The sequence below is a fragment of the Maniola jurtina genome, chromosome 22 (assembly GCF_905333055.1).
Source record: "Maniola jurtina chromosome 22, ilManJurt1.1, whole genome shotgun sequence".
Taxonomy (NCBI): Eukaryota; Metazoa; Arthropoda; class Insecta; order Lepidoptera; family Nymphalidae; genus Maniola; species Maniola jurtina.
Window position 1 is genome coordinate 2,055,310 of NC_060050.1, and position 21,667 is coordinate 2,076,976.

Consider the following 21,667-nt stretch of genomic DNA (forward strand, 5'->3'; position numbering starts at 1 on the left):
AATCTCGTTTACTGATTAATTAAAGTTGTTTTTCTGTATGAACTTCTTCGAATCCAAGGGAATCAAATGTCACACGATGACTAACAATTATTCAAAAGTGCTTCAAAATCGATTCTTCGACAAAAAATATTATGATCTTTGGACCCGACGAAGCGTCCTATTTCCACTCCAATAATTGTAAACGAAACATTGAGTTAGCGAACTTAGAGTAGCAAATCTCAAACATCAATAAATCAATGACCTTCCTGGGGCAGGGATAAGCGCTGTGACTTATAAGTGTCCTTAATTTACTGAGGCAATTTGGGAATTCAAAATGTCTTGTTATCTCTGGTCTGCCATACGGTTGAGAAAATTGTGCTTTTTACGTTGTCGCTTTGGAACCGATTAGAATTAAGGATTTAATTAATTGTATTGGAATACCTAAGTTAGTGCGCTTCTTACTGCGTCGTTACTTACTCACAAGGCGACATTACAGTCAAGTGTTAACTTGTATTCTGTAATTGAATTAAAAATAATCAGGCATCAAGACCCCCATCTAATGTATATTATATCTTGATATTCGTAAGCTTGAAATTATTCGATATTTTCAACTAAACCAATGGCTATCTTTCTTTTTAAATAATTTTACATTACTTACCATAAAAAGTTACGCTAAAATTACGATTATAACTTTACACAATAATAATATAATTTATTGAAAATCGTAGTAAAGCACATTCCTCTCTTTCTGGTTCTTCACTTAGCTTGATGTTGTGTGATATAGTGGCAACATAAGATTTAACTCACTCAGTCTTTAATGTCATTTATCGGTTGTACGTGAGGCCTAGCCTAGTGCATAATTTCAACTGATTGTATATCAAATCTTTGAAAAGAGCAACCGCCGAGTTTCTTGCTGGTTTTTCTCGGTAGGAAAGGCATTCCGAACCAGTGGTAGATGCTTTTGACGATTCAAAAGTACTTGTAAAAGTCTAATTGAATAAAAACATTTTGAACTAGAGGATGCCCGCGGCTTCGCCCCCGTGGATTTCGGTTCTATTTTTAGTCCCATAGGAACTCTTTGATTTTCCGGGATAAAAAGTAGCCCATGTCCTTCCCCGGGATGTATCCTAAGTCTGTACCAAATTTCATTAAAATCGGTTCAGCAGTTGGGCCGTGAAAACGTAGCAGACAGACAGACAGACACACTTTCGCATTTATAATAGATACATATTAGTACGGATTTGAATTTGAATTGAGCACGATCCAGATCCTTGATTCACATCACTCACTCTAGTAACTACAACTCTATGACTAGGACTAAGCTGACTTTGTCAGTACTAAACCGTGACTTACCTCCAACTTATTACAATACTAGCTGATGCCCGCAGCTTCGCCCGCGTGGATTGGTCAGATCCCCTGCAGCATCAGGATTGAGGAGTTGGACTCCAAATTTTTTATGAAACAATGTCGCAAAGTTCCTCTATCGATTAAAAAAGAAATGACGCAAATCGGTTCAGAAATCTCGGAGATTTCGGTGTACATAGGTAGAAAAACACAACTCCCTTTTTAAAAGTCGGTTAAAAAAGTAGCCTATTTTACGCCCTGGTCAATCCTCTACTTGCCTGTGAAAGTCCCGTCAAAATCGGTTCAGCCGTTCCAAAGATTAGCCTTTTCAAACAGACAGACAGACAGACAGACAGACAGACAGACAGACAGACAGACAAAAATTTTAAAAACGTGTGATTCAGTTATGGTATCGTTCAAATAACCATATGAGCTTAATATGAGGTAGTTATTTCGAAATTACAGACAGACACTCCAATTTTATTTATTAGTATAGATTATCCTTACCTTTCATTATCTATACACCATCCCTTATTCAGAAAGCAGTAAAGCGGAAAATTCTCCACCTTTTTGTTTGAAAGCAGCAAACGTTAATCGATTTCTGTTGTTACCTTTCAACAATTGAAAGGACCACACAGTACAAAGATGAACTTTGCTTTTGATTCTGTGGAAAAAGTGAAGTTCGACATTTCTCAATTTCTGATCGTTTGTTCAACTTGACATACATGTAAAATGATTTCAATTTCAATTATAATCCTAAATTTCAATTTCAATAATTAATGTTATCCTAGGATACTAGGATGAGAATTTCAATAAGTCCTAACTAATTATTACGAAAATGCGGATGAAATCCTATTACGCATATAAATGTTATGTAAGATTTATCTTAAAACACTTTTTTCTAATAAGATTATTTTAAGTTCTTTACGCAATTAAAAGTTACTCGATAATACCAATAATAATTTAATATTATTATATTTGATATTAATATATTTATCTAATAAGTATTTCAAAAAGAAGTATTACTTCTTAGTTTTTTCTGTTAACACTAATCTACGATTATTTCTTTAAACAAAGAACAAGTATTAATCATTTAACTTTAGGAAGGTATGTACATTTTTATTCATACGATGTTAGCAATGTTAATCTACATCGAACTTAGACCTTGTGGCTAAAAATATTACAATCGTATGATATAACCTTTACATTTCAATAAATTGTAGAGAGAAATTCACTGCAGTTTTCGATTTCTTCGTTCACGATACTGGATCGCGATCGATTTTCCTTTCGAATGTCGACTCGTTTTGAGTCCATTGACAATGCTAAGAATTGCTATAAGTTACAAGATTTTTGCTCTACAATAAAATAATTAATTTTTTTTTCTCTTAGTTATGAGGCTATCCATTTAACAGTTTCTGCTTGGTGTTTGGAGTTTTTGCCAGTTTATATTTGGTGTAGAATAAAACATATTGTCATTTCATTTCATTTTAATCATTCACTACGGGCTAACCTGTATATGGCAGTTTTTCTAAAACACATACCCCTTTGATTTCTAAACGGCATCGTCTCGAAACGCTATCACTTGGCGATACTACTTTGCCGGTTAAGATTGAACCGTACTTTTATTATGACAGTTAACACATGCAGCAAATATGGCGCGAATACTCAAAATTAATGCATAAGGTATGTCTGTTTTAACCCCCGACCCAAAAAGAGGGGTGTTATAAGTGTATCTGTGTATCTGTCTGTGGCGTCCTAGCTCTTAAACAAATGAAACGATTTTAATTTAGTTTTTTTTTGTTTGAAAGGTGGCTTGATCGAGAGTGTTCTTAGCTATAATCCAAGAAAATCAGTTCAGCCGTTTGAAAGTTATCAGCACTTTTCTAATTACTGTAACCTTCACTTGTCTGGGGTGTTATAAATTTTTAATTTACACTTATAATATGACAGTAAAACACATAGAGCAAATATGGCGTGAGTACTCAAAATTTATGCATTAGGTATGTCTATTATAGACACGCTTATTTTTAATATTAGTATGTATAATAAAGTTTTGTTTAATATTAGTAGTAATCGCTTTCGTATTGAACTTGGGCCGAAGTATCCATAGTTCGTGACTGCACGAATCAGAGCAAGTTTAGTATCTCGTTTCGAGTTTGAACTAGTTTTCGTCGTTTGTCCCTTTCTAAGGCTCTATTCTTGTTCGATTTAGTTCGCCAACCTTTCTGTTTAGTTACATTTTGTATTGTTTCCTTTAACTCATTAGTGCAAACTTGATGTTTATGAAAACCGGTTTACCGATAGTCTGGTTAACATTCGTTTTACTAAGTGGCATAATTATTTGTATATCTACTTAGTTTTTACCTTTGTCGAAACAATTAGAAATTGAGATAGAAATGCTTTTTATTCAAATTAACTTTTACAAAGTGCTTTTGAATCGTCAAGCGAATTTTACCACTGGTTTGGAAAGTAAATGATGACATAAGGGAAAAAAGTAAAATCTGTTACCTCTACGGTTTATTAAGACTTTACAAATAAAAGACGTAGGGTCTAGCGTAGTTTTTTTAGAGCTGCCTATTTTATTTTACCACGTAATGTACATAATACCTACGTGACTTATATTTGTTTCTCCTTTTGATATATCGCTCAAATTATAGAACAAAAACCTAATTATATTTTTGCTATTGTTCAGGAGAGCAATCTGAAAGTTTGGTGTCCAAAATATTATTACAGTTAACTAATTCTTCTTATGTATTTTATTTTATATTATTCGCATGCATTGGTTTGTTACAAACGATAAACCCACTTAATAATATTTCATATAATTTCTTATGTAGTTCTCTATCACCAAGTTAGGAAAGCAGATTCCACTGTAGTGTACAGAAATATTTCCATAGCGCTTTTTACGCTATTCTCGTATTTATAACTAGTTTCGCCGCGTAAAATATATCGAGTCAAGCCAATTCTTTTTCCGTCCTATTGTTCTGTACCAAACGTGTTTGAACAAGTTCAGCCTTATGGACATTAGTGTACGTAAACATGAGGCTATTTTCGTCTTGATTGACGGACCGACGCCTGACACTGTTTATGAGTTACAACCATTTCTGTATGTACGCTTGTGCTACTAATAAACGCAGTGCTGTTAAAATATACCTACCCTTATTATTACTTTGTCCCTGTTCTCTTGTCTTACAATTGAATCTTAATTTTTATGAATTTTTATTTTCTGACTTTTATATTTCTGGAGTTTTTCGATTTTAGATTTTCTCTCGGTTACGCCTTTTACTATTCATTTAAGCTTTCGTACTGAATTGAGAAAAATTAATAGTGGTTACCTTATCATAACTGTATCTATTTTGAAGAATATTAATTTCGCCTTATCGAAGAACCTTATTCTTTTTAGTTTTTATCTTACTATTTGATTTTTAGTGATGAGTTTTGATGTTTTTCACTTTGTTTAGCTAATACGCAATTAGTTATTGTTAATTCTAAATTACCAATAGTTGCAATTTTAAGTTTCTTGAACTTATTCAAGTTTTTAGTAGTTTTTACTTTACATTTGTAATTTGGAAATGTTGTCATTTTACCCATTTTAAGAAGCCTTACAAGGAAATATTGAATATATTTTTATTTCTTGCTCAATAATACTTCTAAAATATAAGAATGATTTTACTCGATAAATTTCAAATAATTTGCCTATGCATGACACATTCTAGATATTAGTTAAATTATAAACTTCTCTGTGTGTGTTAGATCAACAATAAAATTAACGTTGTTTTATCAAACTTACCTATGTATTAATTCTTCATCGCATGCTTCTTTTATTAATTGCTCTACTACCTTTATTTAAATATTATTTTTTGTTTATGATTGAGTAGTTTTTTCTGCTGCTTAGATCATATTATTATTGATATGATATAATTTACAGTCCAGTTACTTTTTTTTCTTGGTGGTGCAATTTTTTTCATCAGACAATGCTCTTGACTGTCGTTTTATTATTTTCTGGAGTAGGTAAATAGCAAAATTGAGTTGTATCTTATTGATTTTTTCATTATTGTGTGGAACTTTGTGTATATTCATGTATTTGAAAAAAATGGAGTTAGCGAGGAAGAAAAATGGAGAAACAATGAAAAATGTCATTGTGTTTAAAAATAATAAATTTATTTCAAAATTTCCCGCAAAATTGTCGGGGACATAGCATTGTTAACACAATCCAGTTTATGCATAATTGATTACATACGGCGCTTAACTACATGGGCAGTAAATAATAAATCGCTTACAAGAAACATCACAAAATTTAAATGCAATATGTACAAGATAAATGTTATTAAAACTACATCATAAAAATCATTTTATACAATGTATGAAACATTTTTTTTTACTTTTTTTTCATTATTGAAACAGAACAAAATCTATTGAACAAATTTCAAGTAACAAAAATTAGAATATAATGTACTTCATTTCATAGTACTTAAGTATTTACATTTTGGTAAAATTATAATTTTTATGTTAATGCGATCTGATTTTATCGCCATTTGCGAATGTATTTTTGGATAAATTTTTCGTACATTTAACTAATATTTGGCGTCTAGTCAAATCGAAATTTTAATTATCCACATAAAGAAAACTAAATATGACTATCGAAACTAAACTTTGGAACTAAAATAAAATTTGAGATCCATTGATGTCATTTTCCATAGAAAAAGTTTTCAACTAAATGCTAGTTGTCTTTTTAAATCTAACTAAATTGTAATAAATTAAACTAATTGTAATTAAGCTAATTAAAATTGATAAAACAAAATAAGAGATCAAATGGAAATGTAACTAAATACAAAACTTAACAGAACTAAATGGTCAATGTCAATATTCGTTGTGATTTAAATTTTGAATTTTATTCTTGTAGAAACATTATTTTAATGAAAAATTTACAATTCTTAGAAATTGCCAAATTTCAATTTCAATAAATCCTTGTTGAATTAAACATTGATTTCAAAGTCATTAAATGTTGAACACATTTTTCAAGATTGATTAAAATTAATCAATAAATGCATTGCTATGATAACTTAATTATTCGAATACTAGTACATCATCCATTATTAAACAATACCAGAGGAGTTTTGTCGAACTTCACTCAAATCTCGGAAAAGCAAAATTCATCAAAAGCGCGGAAAGTGTTAAGAATTTGCGAAACCGAATTAAAAATGAAGGAATTGTGTCCCTTCATTTTTAATTCAATTGAAACCACCATTTACAATTTAAGTGCAGTTTGACACAACATCTCGAGAAAAAAAATAAGATTACAAAAAAAGGGATGGACTTAAAAATACGTAACAACAGTCCAGATCTGCTTTGCAGTATCACCGTTAACAATACTTATCTACAACAATCTTCTTTTTATCTGACCGTATTGAAGAGGGACGAAGCGAGAGACACTTTAAGGATGGCCACAACCATCACCAAATTCACGATGTAGGTCGAATTGCATCTTAAGTGGTAAGGTGGTATATAAGGCTCTCGAGGGCACTCACCTCGCCGGCTGTCCTGGGCTTCTTGGCCAGGCTGTCGTGATACCAAGATGTGGCATAAAACCTCGTACAACTCTGCGAGGAGCCGGTTCAATCGTGAAAAGTTCTCCTCAGCTGCCTCTCTCTCGCTCGGCAAGTTGAATGCTATAGCCATCTTTGTCTCTCACAACGCCTTTTTCTACGGAAGAAGCGTGGACAGATTGCGGTTTGTTTTGTATGCATAAATGCTCGTGCGCGTTTGGGTTTCGTCTCCCGCAACTTTTTATCTTTGTGAAGCTCAACAGTTTTTTTCGTTTCCGTCAATTTTGTTTAACTTCAATTCTTCTGTACTATTTTATAAGTACTTTATATTACAAGTCCTGGATTTAGAAAATTTACTGCGTGAAAATTTCTCTTCTCCAAATTTTTTTTCAAGTCCAATAAAAAATCTCAAAAGCCTAATTTCTAAGTTTTTCTCCGTGTAGAGTTCACTTTGACACTCGAAAATGGCACACTGAGTCTGAAGAGTAGAATTATGTCACAGTTCAATTTCGCTAACGAGATCACTTGACGGATAGTAAAGTTCACAAGTTCACAAAAAGTTTCAGCAAAAACACAGTCGCGTACATTGTCCGTGAATCACTCGCAATTTAGAGATAATCGACGCTCGGTCGATGACACAATCGAGCCAACTAGCGCTCTATGCATCGCTCCAGCATTTCGATGTAAACAAGCTAACACTTCGCTCTGCATTCGACAAAAGAGGTCGGGTGACAACTATTGTACGTGCGGCCGGCGCGGAAGCGGATCGTGTAATAAGGGATAATACTTCGTGCACATCATTGCCTCGCTCGCCTCGGAGCGCGTTTGTGTGCGCGGTGCATAATGTAACCATACGCTCAACACAGGCGCACCCTATTTGATTATAAATAGTTGAACGCACGGTAGCACGTTCCCTTCGCACTCTACCACTACAATGAACTGCGACACCGCTATCGCCGACTCTTTTCCACTCACAGGTCACAAAATTACGCGTCTCATTTCAAACTGGTTACATCACTGTGGCGACAACATCGGTGGAAATGTGCTTTCTCGGTCTGTTGTTGGGGTTGGCTTCTTTGACGAGAGGGATGGCGCTAAGGGTGTGGGTTTTCATTTTGGCAATGAGAAAGCGCGCCAAAGTGAACTGGCCAATGGAGTGGCCGTTTCGGCATGGGGTGAGATGACGTAAGGTTGCAGGATTCGAGTCCACGGGGTTGTTAAACGAGAAGCGTTCACTCGGCTATGGGCTTGTGCCTGTGACTATACGATTTGCGTGACACCGGTAATGTTTTAACGGCTCTTTGTTCTCGCACGTAAAGCTGGTTTTAATGCGATTTAGGATACGATACGATAGCGGGAGATTACGCGTGTGTTTTATTCGTAGTAATTTGGTAATGTTTGTAGTTGGAGCGTTCGCGTATAAACAGTTTTACGGCGCGGTTTTGCCATCGTTCGGTTTGTGCGAAGGTGTTTTTGGGTTTATAGGCGTTTAGGGCCGAGTGGAAACCTTTGTTTAGACTGACTCAATACGGGTAATAAAATTGATAACTGCCTTTTAGACGTAAAAGTTTTCATAATAAAAATAGACGTGATTTCGAAATTGTGTCAAACGTTTTAAATGTTAGTGTCGCTCAAGTGTTTTGCAAAGTTTGTTTGCAAGAATATAAAGTGAAATATCCTATCTGTAATAATATGTTTGCTTGCTATTTTTGGATTTCAATTTAAATAAGTCAGTAAATTTCAAAAAGTCAGTGTCAATTTCAAAGTCATTAAATTTAGAATTTCAATTACGTTAAATCGGGAAATTTAAACTCATGCTAACATTTCTTGAAATAATTACCTACCTACTTACTGTCATATCGGTGTCACGCAATGAATGAAAATAAACAGTGAAAAATGTTTTGATGAATGTTTTTCAGTCTATGTCAACTCTACCTTCAAACTTCATTGACTCTACCTTGTGCTTTTACGATGTAGTAAGCAAATGCTGAAATTAACTTACTGTACAAATTATCAAAGATTTTATTTTTAGGTGTAATTTAGTCACTATTAATTGAATAAATAAATGCACCGTCTTACAGTGCTCTGTCTTACAATGCATTTCTAAAACACTGTAGAACATTTACAAAGTGAAATAAGATATATTTTCTGCTGAAATTTTGAAGCTATTAGATTTTTCCTTCACTACACGGGTAGGCAAGTGCCTACTTCCCGTTGACTTAGAATTATAGCAGGTAGGGCAGGTAGCAATGTCTCATAGCAGTTATAGCACAAGTAAAGGAAAAACCTTTTTTTTTTTTAATTTATAGACTAGCGCTTGACTGCAATCAGACCTGGCGGCAAGTGATGATGCAGCCTAAGATGGAACGCGCTAGCCTAGAAGATGCCTGTTCACTTGTGACTTGAAGGTATAGTTACCCATATATTTATAACTGCGGGGGGTTCGAATCAGAAATGAGGAGGCAAATCGCTTCATTCGTATCTGTGGAATTTCAACTAAGTACAGATGCAGAACGGCAATGCCTGACAGAACGATAATAGAATTTTTGAAGATTTTCGGTGACATCAAAAAAATATTTAAAGTTGGTAGGCTAGCGGTACCTTTCTTGTGCGAGTCTGACTCGCACTTGCCCGTTTTTTAATAGGCAAAAATGAGGCTTGAAAATAATGCCTGTAGTAAAACCTATACCTACCTACCTACTTATGTAGTAAAATATCGGCGCGATCAGCGTTACTCTAGCTTTGAAAGTAAAAGTACACTTTTTACGTTTTAATCCAACGCATGGGTGCATTATGACCGTTGGATAGCTATTACTCATCGACCCACTTCCTTCGCAACAAAGCAAGTCCGGACCTGATCAGCCACTATCGAAGCCTTTTTTTTTTTTTTGTTGACGCTGGGGAATGCATTTACGCATCCCCCCCGGAGGGAGGGTATGTGGGACTCGCCGGCCGAGAGGCGACCGGAATACCCACTAAACCCCAGCGGCGCTACTGCGCGTCGCCTGGCGACTGGGTCACGGGAACGGCCGAAGCAAACAACCGCGACCCAGCCAGCGACGTCTGCCGAGGCAGACCCTCCACTGGGGACCTGCTCGGTCCCCACCACCGCACCTCCGGGACGGACCAACGAAGTGCGTCCCCCGACCCTGGGACGCGCACGTCGCCCGCGTCCCGTCCTCCGCTTCGTCCACCGTGCCCTCTGCTAGTCAGAGGGACACGCTGAGAAACCTCCCCCCCTGCCAGGTCATTAGCCATAGCCAACAATATCTCCGAAGAGAAATTATTAGCCATGTTACCGGGGCGCACCGGCCCGAACACTGCTCTTCCCCTCGGACGCATCCAAAAGGGACCAGCAGCATCCAGGCACACTGGGAGGTTACCTGGCTGGCGCCCCATCCTCCATCCATCCATCGAAGCCTTCCTGCAACTTGTTTTATGATGCAACCTGCAAAAGTGGTTGCATTTTAAAAAAATATCGTCTGCGTAGGCAAAGAATTTTTTTATTCAGATACAAGCCCCTGATGGTAAGTGATGATGCAGTCTTAAGATGGAAGTGGGCTAATCTGGAAGGGGTATGGCAGTCTTCATTAAGCCCAATACTCCTTTGTTTTCTATAAGGTATCGTATCGGAACGCTAAATCGCTTGGCGGCACGGCTTTCCCAGAAGGGTGATAACTAGCCACGGCCGAAGCCTCCCACCAGACAAAGACAGAAGTGATGAAAATGACAATGAAAGCTGAAATTTTGCACAGAGGTTCCCTTTGAATGCAGACAATTTTTCGAACTTCCCACGAAATGGAAGCCGCGGGCTGTCGTTTATGTGAGTACAAAAATAATAAAAATCAGAAACCCATATCTTACCATCCCTGATGGGTTTACAAAGGGCAATCAAGTTCAATCCGCGGGCATGAAATCGACCGGTAGCTGCTAGCGGTCATGGCAGCTTAACTCAAATCGGCTTGGCCTCTTTTAAAGTACACGTTAAGTATTAATACACTTTACTGAGACTGAATTTCCCGGACTCTCCTTTGCTGGCGAAACTTCAGTCTCGATCACCGCCGTAAGGTCGCAGGCTTATCGGTGTTTTATAGGATATATTATTTCGGAGAGTGTGCATAGGAACTTTTCGATCTTGTCCCCACTTCGTCATTTCACCATCAAACCGTATGACGTCGGGCGAGTTTCCATCCTTATGTCGTCGACATTCCATCTACAGTACACGCACGAAACGTTTTACGTCATCATTTCTCATACGCATGACTAAGGTTTGGAATACTCTTTCGCGATCTGGGTTTCCTACCAATCCGGGTATCTTTTAAACAAGAGTGAATAGGCATCTTCTAGGTAAACGCGTCCCATCTTAGGCCACATCATCACTTTTCACCAGATGTGACTGTGGTCAAGCGCTTGCCTATAATGAATAAAAAAAAAACACGCAGCTCTAACTTTTCCTAGTTATGTGCGTTTTAAGCAAATTAAAATGTATCACTCATCGACATATAAACATCACTGCTTTGCTCGTGAAGAAAAACATCGCGTGATAAACTCGTGCAACGTGCCATAAAGTTCTCCATGTATATAATCTGATAAGCGAAAAAATTTAGCTATGAAAAAATTACGGAGAAATTAGACAAACTTTAACTGAGTCGAGTGTTCAAAGTTTACTCGAGCTTTTAGTGTTTACAAAAGCTTCCAATAGATGTCGCCACTTGTACCTTATGACATGCTTCAGTCCGACGATTTTCAGAACTGTAAATACTCACGGCAATGTGTTCAAAGCATACTTACCTGGCGTCGGGGACACCGTGATCAAGAAGGCGGTTCCCCCAGAGCGAGGCCCTTCCATTGCACTGCGGCTGGGTTGACCTCTGCGATTATCCCTAATGTGGATAACTCGGACGCGTAATTTTTGGTAGTGGGGACTGCGTACGCGCCGTCCCCCCATAGAATAGAATAGTGAAATTGATGTATATCAGTGCCTGCCACTAAACTTACGTTATTATGTTTTAATTACCATGAGGTTTATACTAATTTACACCATGGACTTATAATACTCGTTTATACGTAAACGTTTTGACGGTTTTCCAATAAAAAAATCAAAAGCTCAAATCTTCTCCTCAGCATTATTTGGCGATTAAAAAATCGACCATTAATTATCTTTTCTAAAAAGGGCTAATTTTTTAATCGTCAAACAAAGACATATCGATAGATTTCTAATACAAAATCTGTTCAATCGTTTTTCATTTTTTTAGTTAAATACGTGTATTATTCGGCGACTGAAAAATTTATTGTTTGGCGATTGAAAAATTTGATTGGCCCTAAAATAATTACCTAAACTGTAACCATGGACTTATAATAACTGTTACATGCGGCAGGTAAATATTTTATCATCAAAAAAATTTTCTGTGAGGTGTCAATTTTTCCATCGCATATACATAGTTTTAATTATTCGACGTGCGTCGTCATTTGCATCCATCGGAGTTTGCACTTTGTAATGTGAAATTCAACACGAGTGAGTATTATGATAATGGGAGCCATAAATTCATTAGCGCGAATAAACATTGACACCGTCAAATAAGATATTTTTAATGGGATTTTTAAATCAGTTTTCAGCGAGCTTCGCCAGTGAAAATGGCTTTTGCAACATCATTAAAAAAAACCAGCCAAGTGCGAGTCAGACTCGTACACCGAGGGTTCCGTACTCGAGTATTTTTTCCGACATTTTGCGCGATAATTCAAAAACTATTATGCATAAAAATAGTTAAAAATCGGTTTTAGAATGTACAGGTAAAGCCCTTTCATTTGATACCCCACTTAGCACCGCTATCTTACTTTGAAAATTCAAACACATTTTAATTTTTTTTGTGATGTATCATGTAACTACAAATTCGCGGTTTTCGGATTTTTTCCTTTACTTGTGCCATAAGACACACCTACTACCTGCCAAGTTTCATGATTCTACGGGAAGTACCCTATAGGTTTTCTTGACACACACGACAGATGGATAGACAGATAGGTAGACAGACAACAAAGTGATCCCATAAGGGTTCCGTTTTTTCTTTTGAAGTACGGAACCCTAAAAATTGAGACGTTCGTGCAACCTAGCCAGCGGTGCCTGCTGAAGACCCTCCTCAGGGAACCAACATAGTCCCCTAACACCACGAACACAGAGTTGCGCCTTCCGATTCGAGGACTGGTTTCTTTTCGGACGATAGACACGGGGAGTCTCCCCGTGTCTATCGTCCGATAGCCCTTCTCAAGGGGGTAGGCGGCGGTCGTGGACTCCCCTACGCCCAACCCTCCTACGACGGATGGCATGAGAGCCCAGATGATCTTCTTCATGCGCTCCGCTGACTCCTTCTGCGACATTACCTCCTCGCAGAAGGAGACTAGGCTATTTCCACGTTACTAGCCTAGTTAACGGGATTTTTACAAAACCTATGTTCACGCGGATGAAGTCGCGAGCATCATATACTTAGTTATTATTTAATACTTGAATTAAATGTTCATAAACGGAGGAAATCCTCCGTTTATCTCCGTTTAATTAATAAATAATAAGGTAAGTACTGAAATTAGTACTTACTCACCTTATCATTTATTCAGTAAGTATCTACTTAATACACTCAAGTTATAAAATCCCATAATTCATGTTTTTACAGCGCACTCAACATTTTCAATATTTATAAGTGCGTAAACTCGAAATGCTTTTATAATCATAAATCCGTCGTATCGTCGATTTTCCGCGTGACGGTATCGGATTAATAGATTGAGTGCAGTTTCATAGTGGGTTCACATTATCATATTAATAGCTAAATAATGTGGCGTTTACGCGTTTTTATTACCTTCATCAACAATTTTTTAGGGTTTCGTACCTCAAAAGGAGAAACGGAACCCTTATAGGCTCACTTTGTTGTCTGTCTATCTGTCTGTCTGTCTGTCTGTCCGTCTGTCGTGTCTGTCAAGAAACCCTATACGGAACTTCCCGTTGACCAGGATCATGAAAGACAGGCAGGTAGGTCTCATACCACAAGTAAAGGAATAAATCCGAAAACTAGTGAATTAGTGGATAAATCATACAAAAAAACAACGTGTTCACGAAAAATTTAACTCGTTAAATCACATATTAATGGCGCAGACCGCTACCATCTTAGACTACATCATCACTTACCACCAGGTGAGATTGCAGTCAAGGGATAACACACGGTATCTAAATTTAAAAAATCTTTACAAATGAAAAAAAAACTTGTGCTGTCTGACTGGCTGATCTATCAACGCACATAGACAGTAGGTTTCTTTTATGGCGTAGTAGGCGCCCGTTATAGATTTTTTTTAAACAAACAATAAAGTCAAATTAAGTCATCCCTGTATAATGAAAAAAATATTTTTTTTTTCACAATGCGGTTGAGCAGGATTAAAAACTATTAAAACCAGCTGAGGACCGGACAATATGTAAAACCGGGGGAGGCAATCATTCGAAAGCTTTCCAATATCGCCCCTGAAATGGACAAGTTTTTCATTAGTTTACGTATTAACTTCATGTAAATATACCTACCTAGGGGTCGGTAGGATAATTTATGATCATTTTATGTGAATGCTAACTGACCCACCCCGGCTACGTTCGAGTGGAATTTTGGAAAATTCATGTGGGGTGGAATTATAAAAAAAACCTGAAAAACCTTATTCTTCATTTACACTAGGCAGTACAATGTAGGTTTTAATTATCCTGAATTGACAGACACGACAGACAGACAAAGGACCTCTTATAAGAGGTTCCTTTTTCCTTTTGAGATACGGAACCCTAAAAATAGGTATGTGTTTGAGATAAAAGAAGACTAGTCTGGTTTTGTTCGTCAGCTCAAATGATTTCAGTCTACATATATCCGACTTACATGATACATCAGTATTTCACAATTTTTTCCTGATCCATACTAATATTATTTTTTTTACCCATAAATGCGAAAGTGTGTCTGTCTGTCTATCTGTCTGTCTGTCTGCTACCTTTTCACGGCCGAACAGTGTAACCGATTCCGACATTTGGTACAGGGTTAGCTTATATCCCGGGGACGGACATAGGCTACTTTTTATCCCGGAAAATCAAAGAGTTCCCGCGGGATTCCTGAAGACCCATCCACTTAACCGATTTGTATGGGTACAGAAGTAGCTTGCGTCCCTGTAATCGAAATAGGCGCCTTTTTATCCCGGTAAATCAAACAGTTCTCACAGGGTCTATAACAATCTAAATCCACGCGGACGAAGTCGCGGGCATCCTCTAGTATAAAATATGTTTTATTAGCTTTCACACGAAAATTGGTGCAGTTTTTCCAAAAATAGACAAATAGTCGCGTGCACATGTCCACGGTGCACGGAGTTAATAAATTGCAATCTGCTGGAAGATTAGCGACTAGCGCGAGTTCATTGCACGGTTATAGAAATCCATAGAGAGGACATCACAATTTTTTTTCTAAAATTAAAAAAGTACTATTTATTTTCAAAAAAAAAAAAATATCTTTAAAATAAAGGTAAAAGGCCAACATCACACGGTGTTCCCAGGCGGTCACCCATCCAAGTACTGACCGCGCCCGATGTTGCTTATCTTCGGTGATCGGACGAGAACCGGTGTATTCAACATGGTATGGACGTTGGCGAGTTACACATCAAAAATATTGTATAGGTCTGTACATATAAAAACTACAAATGTATGAAATTGTTATAAAAACGAATATGAATAAAATTGGGGTTTATTTGAAACAGAAATTACGAGTATGTACAGGGGCAAGGGAACGCCCCGCACACCCTCACGTCACCCACGCTCACCCGCACGGGTTAGCGCGGGGGTTGTGCGGGTGTGCGGGGCGTACCACCACGGTTGCCATCTCAACCTGTTGCCCACTATAGCCTATTATAGCTTCAGAGCTGTAATGCTTACTTGCGAAAGTGTGTCTGTCTGTCTGTCTGTCTGTCTGCTACGTTTTCACGGCCCAACCACTAAACCGATTTTAATAAAATTTGGTGCAGACTTGGGACACATCCCGGGGAAGGACATAGGCTACTTTTTATCCCGGAAAACTCAAGAGTTCCTACGGGATTTAAAAAAAATCCGAAAACCACGCGGGCGAAGCCGCGGGCATCCTCTAGCAGGCTATATAAAAGTAAAACGGCCCTTACAAACTTATTTTCTTTTTTGTATAACAATATTCGGGTATAGCAACTCAAGTAAATCCAAACTTAATCCACTCCCTGTTAGTTATGACGGGAGATTGCCGGTTCCACACAGCACCTGTTATTGCGAATGCATATTATTTAGCGCTCATGCACTTTCGTCAAAATTGAGTCACACTAGGTTGGGCTTGGTAGTGAAAACTGTGGGAACTAGAAAGAGAAAACTAATCATTTGACGACTTCCCTGGCGAAGGTTGTGAGCACTATGTACGTATAGTTATAAATTACTAGCTTCTACCCGACTTCTTTCGCGTGATATTTAAGATGCCCAAGACTTCGCCCTCGTGGATTTAGGTTTTTTAAAAATTCCTTGAATTTCCGGGACAAAAGTCCTATGTCCATTCCTGGGAAGCAAACTATGCATCTCTGTATCCGTCAAAATCGGTTTTACGTTAGTGCATAGATCAAGGGTTGTAACCGATTTTGAGCTCTATTCACGGAATAGGTAGCAGATAGACAGAAACTTTTTTCCTACAGTAGTATTCCGGGATAATGTAAAGCTATCCATCAGGAAAATAATTTTTAGAGTTGGGTTTTTGTTCGGTTCGATTCCAAGGTCTCGAAACAATAGGTATTGGGCTTTCTTTCAAAAAAAATTCAGTGGGTTAAGTAACAAGCCTGGAGTTAAGATAGTGCCTCGGAGAGTACCTAAGCCGGTGAAAGATCAGGTGCAGGACCGATCCTGCACCTGATTGTTCGGCAGCAGTGTCGCATTACCGTCCCGTATCGGGCTCTCATATCCTGATTCCTCACTCTCATAGCGCAACTGTATGTTTATTATCACATCACACTATATAATATTATAAAGGAGAAAGTTTGTATGTGTGTGTGAGTGTGTGTGTGTGTGTGTTTGTGTATGTTTGTTACTCCTTCACGCAAAAACTACTGGACGGATTGGGCTGAAATTTAGAATGGAGATAGATTATACCCTGGATTAAAAACCTTCATGTTAAAAATTCTGTGTATATCTTGTGTAATGTATATTTTATTTAGGTATAGTATTGCTGTGTACACCTATTTGGGGTTGTCACTTAGATTAGGATCTTTTGTTTTTATGTTTGGACCATTTTTAGTTACAACCTGTTGTGTGTACCTTTGAATAAATAAATAAATAAATAAATATTAGCACATAGGCTACTTTTTATCCCGGAAAATCAAAGAGTTCCCACGGGAATTTTAAAAACCTACATCCACGCGAACGAAGTCGCGGGTATGAGCTAGTAATTTATACTTACAATAGAAGCTTTCTTCAGTAAAATCTTACCTACGCGAAAACTGTGTTATTGTTCATACGGTAGGTATACACCCTCACCCTTAGGGTAGGGTATAAAAACCAAACCAATAGTAAATCTTTCCTCCTGCCTTTTACGTTTCAGAAAAAAATACTACACAGCTGAGTGTAAGAAAAAATGTAAACAATCTTTTTTTTGACGCGCTGACTTGGACAAGACGTGGACGCAAGTTGAGTAAGGTAAATGATCTAGTCACAGGACTATTGGAGAATTGAGGTTATTGGAAAAAAAATTAAAAACGTAGCTGAGAGTAGGACATTACTTCATATTTTATGAATTTTTACTCAGTACAACTTTTATTAAAATTTATTTATTTAATATTTATGTATCCATCTAATTTTATTTCTGACTAGCTGATACCCGCGACTTCGTTCGCGTGGATGTAGGTTTTTTAAAATTCCCGTGGGAACTCTTTGATTTTCCGGGATAAAAAGTAGCCTATGTGCTAATCCAGGGTATAATCTATCTCTACTCTAAATTTCAGCCCAATCCGTCCAGTAGTTTTTGCGTGAAGGAGTAACAAACATACACACACACACACACACACACACACACATACAAACTTTCCCCTTTATAATATTAGTGTGATGTGAAGTGTGATTTTCAAGTAAGCACCTAACTTTATGGAAAACTAGCAATAGCTCGTGGCTTGGTTTAGCAAAAATACAAATCCTCTTTATTAAATATAATATTAGTGCTGTGAGAATTTTTTCATATTGATAGAGGTTACACACTTCTGAGGCTCTCAAATTAAAGATTTTAAAATTTAAATAGTAGTAGACTCTGGTTGTTATTAGAAAATGCTTCTAAACAGGAGACTACTTCTCAACTTCTCTTCTCTTTTTTAACACATTTTTATTAACTTGCTTTCTTGTCAATCTGTGTGTTTTTTGTCTGTTCGATACAAATTTTACGATTGATTTTAAATTAAAACATTCAAGAAATTTGAAAAATTAAAACAGGTCGGTAACAGATTGTCTTACCCTATTCCAAACTCCACAACGCAATGGATTTACAACAAAAAACCGACATGTGCCAAGGATCAGTTTTGTGAAAAAAATATTAGTAAGTTTGTGAAGCCATTAACAGATAAGAGTAGTCCCATTAGAGAAGAGATAAACTTGTTGTTATTAAGAAGTGGCATACGGATTTCCTAATATGGTGGTTTTGTATACTAATAGCAAGAAAGACAATGCCTTTATTATTGTGGTTAAAAAGAAAGAACTAACTCTTACTAAGTAGGTAGTTGATCATCATCATGATCATCAGCCCATCACTGGCCCACCATTACTAAGGACGGGCCTTAGAATGAGAAGGGTTTAGGCTGTAGTGCACCACGCTGGCCAAATGGTGATTGGCAAACCTACGAGTGGCCCAAACCCGTCTTGCTCCAAAAACTAAAGTACATTTTTTTTATTACCATTTCGTCGTTCGGTTGGTAGGAATTTACATACTTATAATTAAGGTCAGGTGGGGTAAGAGGGACGCGGGGGGAAGAGAAACTGTACCTAGTAAAAAGAAAACTATAACGGCGAGCTCTATGGTCACTACGTTGATATAACAGTATTAGGCGTAGTTCATATATTCTTGGATAGATGGCGCTACAACACGGCAGATAAGCGAGTAAAAGAGAGAAAAAAAATCAGTTGTCAAACTTTAAAAACCAAGACCTAGCGGCGTTCCTTGTTTGTGTTATTAAAATATTAAAAACATCAGTTTTGCGGTTGATTGCTATGGTAAGTGTAATTATTACGTTTAATCTTTATTTTCTACGTATTGTATTGTTTGTAGTGTGTGTTTTTAGTGCTTTTTCGATGTCAATAAAAACATAACCTTCAAAATGGCAAGCTGGGAAAGAGGAACGGCTGTACTAGGTTAAGAGAAACATATGTTCCTCTTTCCCGGTTTCAGGGGTAACAAACATTTTTAAAATCCACTAAAATACCGGCTGACTTTTAAGTACTGGCCAAGATTTGTAGGATAAACCTACCTATGAATATGAACAACTTTTTCTAAATAAAAAGTCAGCTGTCCCATACAAAAGTATCGATCAGTTGTGACCAAAATGTATGAAATACTTAGTAGATTTTTTTTTTCGAGTACGAAAGTTGGTCCCATACAAAAGGTTAAGGTTTATCCTACAAATTTTGGCCAGGACTTAAAAAGTCAGCCGGAATAACACGTTCCGTAAATAGACATGATTTGTTCATGCCTCGAGCTTACGAAAAAAAGACCGATAGAAGTTCTTACCCGAAAGAAAAACTATTAGAAGTAGTTACGGCCGTTAAAAGTGGCGCTTTGTCAGGTTATGCAGCCTCAAAACATTATGTTATAGTTATATTTCAAAACATTATGTTATAGTTTCACTACGAATGTTATTGTTTGTGACAGTATTTTTGTTGTGATACATTGTTGTTTACAATTACGCGTATAGGCCAAAGTGAGAAAAGTTCAAAATTGTTAGAAGTTTGTTTTGTTTCTTACGAGTTAATTTTTTAAATTGTAATTAAGTAAAGAAATTTACTAAAACCATATCTGTTTTTAGAATACATTTCTATCCTAACTATTCCGACCAATATTATAAATGCGAAAGTCTGTCTTTCTGTCTGTCTGTCTGTCTGTCTGTATGTCTGTCTGTCTGTCTGTTGCGTTTCCACGCCTAAACCACTGAGCCAATCTTAAGAAATTTGGAAGGTAGGTAGCTTGACACCCGGGGCTAGGGGCATAGGCTTCATTTTAACCGATCACGGGACACTAAATGGCACAATTTATCATGTTTTGAAAAATTGTGCCAAGCGCGATATAACCAAAACGCGGACGAAGTCGCGGGCGGAAAGCTATTTTTAATACGTTCATTTAATACCAGAAAAAGTTTAGCACCTCTGACCTTACCTATATGTTCCTGTTACCCCAAATTTCGTTTTTGTATGCTGTCAGCCTAAATAAGACCTTATTTTAAACGAGGTAAGGTTTTCATTCCCTTAACTCAAAAAAATAATTTAATACATGCTATATAAACACTTAAAAACACGAGTTATTACTTAAAAGTATCGAGTGTTCCTCTTACCCCAAATCTCGGGTAAGAGGAACATTTTTATGACCTAGCTTTGTTGCTAAATTGTGCCGTAATTATACGAACAATCTAGTTCTGTATCAAAAAAAATGTTAGTATATTTCAAAAGCGAAGATTTGTTTCAATTAATATCGAAATAAATGTATAATTTTGATAGCTGAAGGCCAAAATGTTCACAAACCAGTAAAGTATGTTTCTCTTACCCCACTTGACCTTATACTTTAACTGGATATTTGGCAATTTTTTTTTCTTAGTAATGTTTGTATTGAAATAAATTAATGTCTGGAAAATTGACCGGGAATGTCGAAAATTCGTATGGATTTATGAACAAAAAATCTCAATACAGTTCTTATATTCTTCATCAGTAAATTGCACCCGTGCGAAGTCGGGGCGGGTCGTCAGTTAAAAAAACATAACTTGTAGGGTTGCGCTTGGCTAAAAATATTAAAAAAAAATCCGATGAATTGAGAACCTCCTCCTTTTTTTGAAGTCGGTTAACATTATACACCAAATAGAAGTTTATGCACCATAACGTGGTGCTTGCTTTCCCAGAAGGTGCCTATTCACTCTTCTTTGAAGGTTGCCAATTTTTTAAACCCCGACCCAAAAAGAGGGGTGTTATAAGTTTGACGTGTGTATGTGTGTATCTGTGTATCTGTCTGTGGCATCGTAGCGCCTAAACGAGTGAACCGATTTTAATTTAGTTATTTTTTGTTTGAAAGGTGGCTTGATCGAGAGTGTTCTTAGCTATAATCCAAGAAAATCGGTTCAGCCGTTTGAAAGTTATCAGCTCTTTTCTAGTTACTACAGCCTTCACTTGTCGGGGGTGTTATAAATTTTTAATTTACACTTGTTCTATGAATTCTTTTTAATTGAATCTTTGTCTTTAAAAGCCTTTAGGCTTAGCCTAATCGACTTCAAAGCCCCAAAGATAGATAGGTATCTATTCAAATCACGCTGCATCAAAAGCGTGCCAAAACAAATCAATACAAATTGAACGATTGTATCGATTGCAACTCGAATATCCTTCAAAAGGATTTATGTGTTACTAAGTACCAATTTCGTCGTTAAATAAACCGGTTTCGGCTAGACGAAACAAAGGAATCTCAAAGGACTAGATCTAGGTTGATTGGACAGTCTCTTCGATCTAGATTCTAGTTTGTTTACGTCTACAGTATTTAGGCGATAAAGTTTGTTTAGGGCTCAGATTA

General features: G+C 37.0%; 1 protein-coding gene and 2 non-coding genes across 3 annotated transcripts in view; 1 reads left to right on the plus strand and 2 right to left on the minus strand.

Moving 5' to 3' along the window:
* Positions 1–7,777, minus strand: part of LOC123876927 — a 144,116-nt gene extending 136,339 nt beyond the window's left edge. Inside the window, exon 1 of the mRNA XM_045923352.1 lies at positions 6,852–7,777. Within this exon, the coding sequence (XP_045779308.1) occupies positions 6,852–7,002 (151 nt within the window). The 5' untranslated portion in view covers positions 7,003–7,777. The remainder of the gene's footprint in view (positions 1–6,851) is intronic.
* A 3,875-nt stretch (positions 7,778–11,652) lies between these two features.
* Positions 11,653–11,814, plus strand: LOC123877134. Its single transcript, XR_006798504.1, has one exon. It is a non-coding gene; the product is annotated as a U1 spliceosomal RNA (small nuclear RNA).
* A 3,583-nt stretch (positions 11,815–15,397) lies between these two features.
* On the minus strand, positions 15,398–15,516 carry LOC123877133. Its single transcript, XR_006798503.1, has one exon. It is a non-coding gene; the product is annotated as a 5S ribosomal RNA (ribosomal RNA).
* Between the last annotated feature and the right edge of the window lie 6,151 nt (positions 15,517–21,667).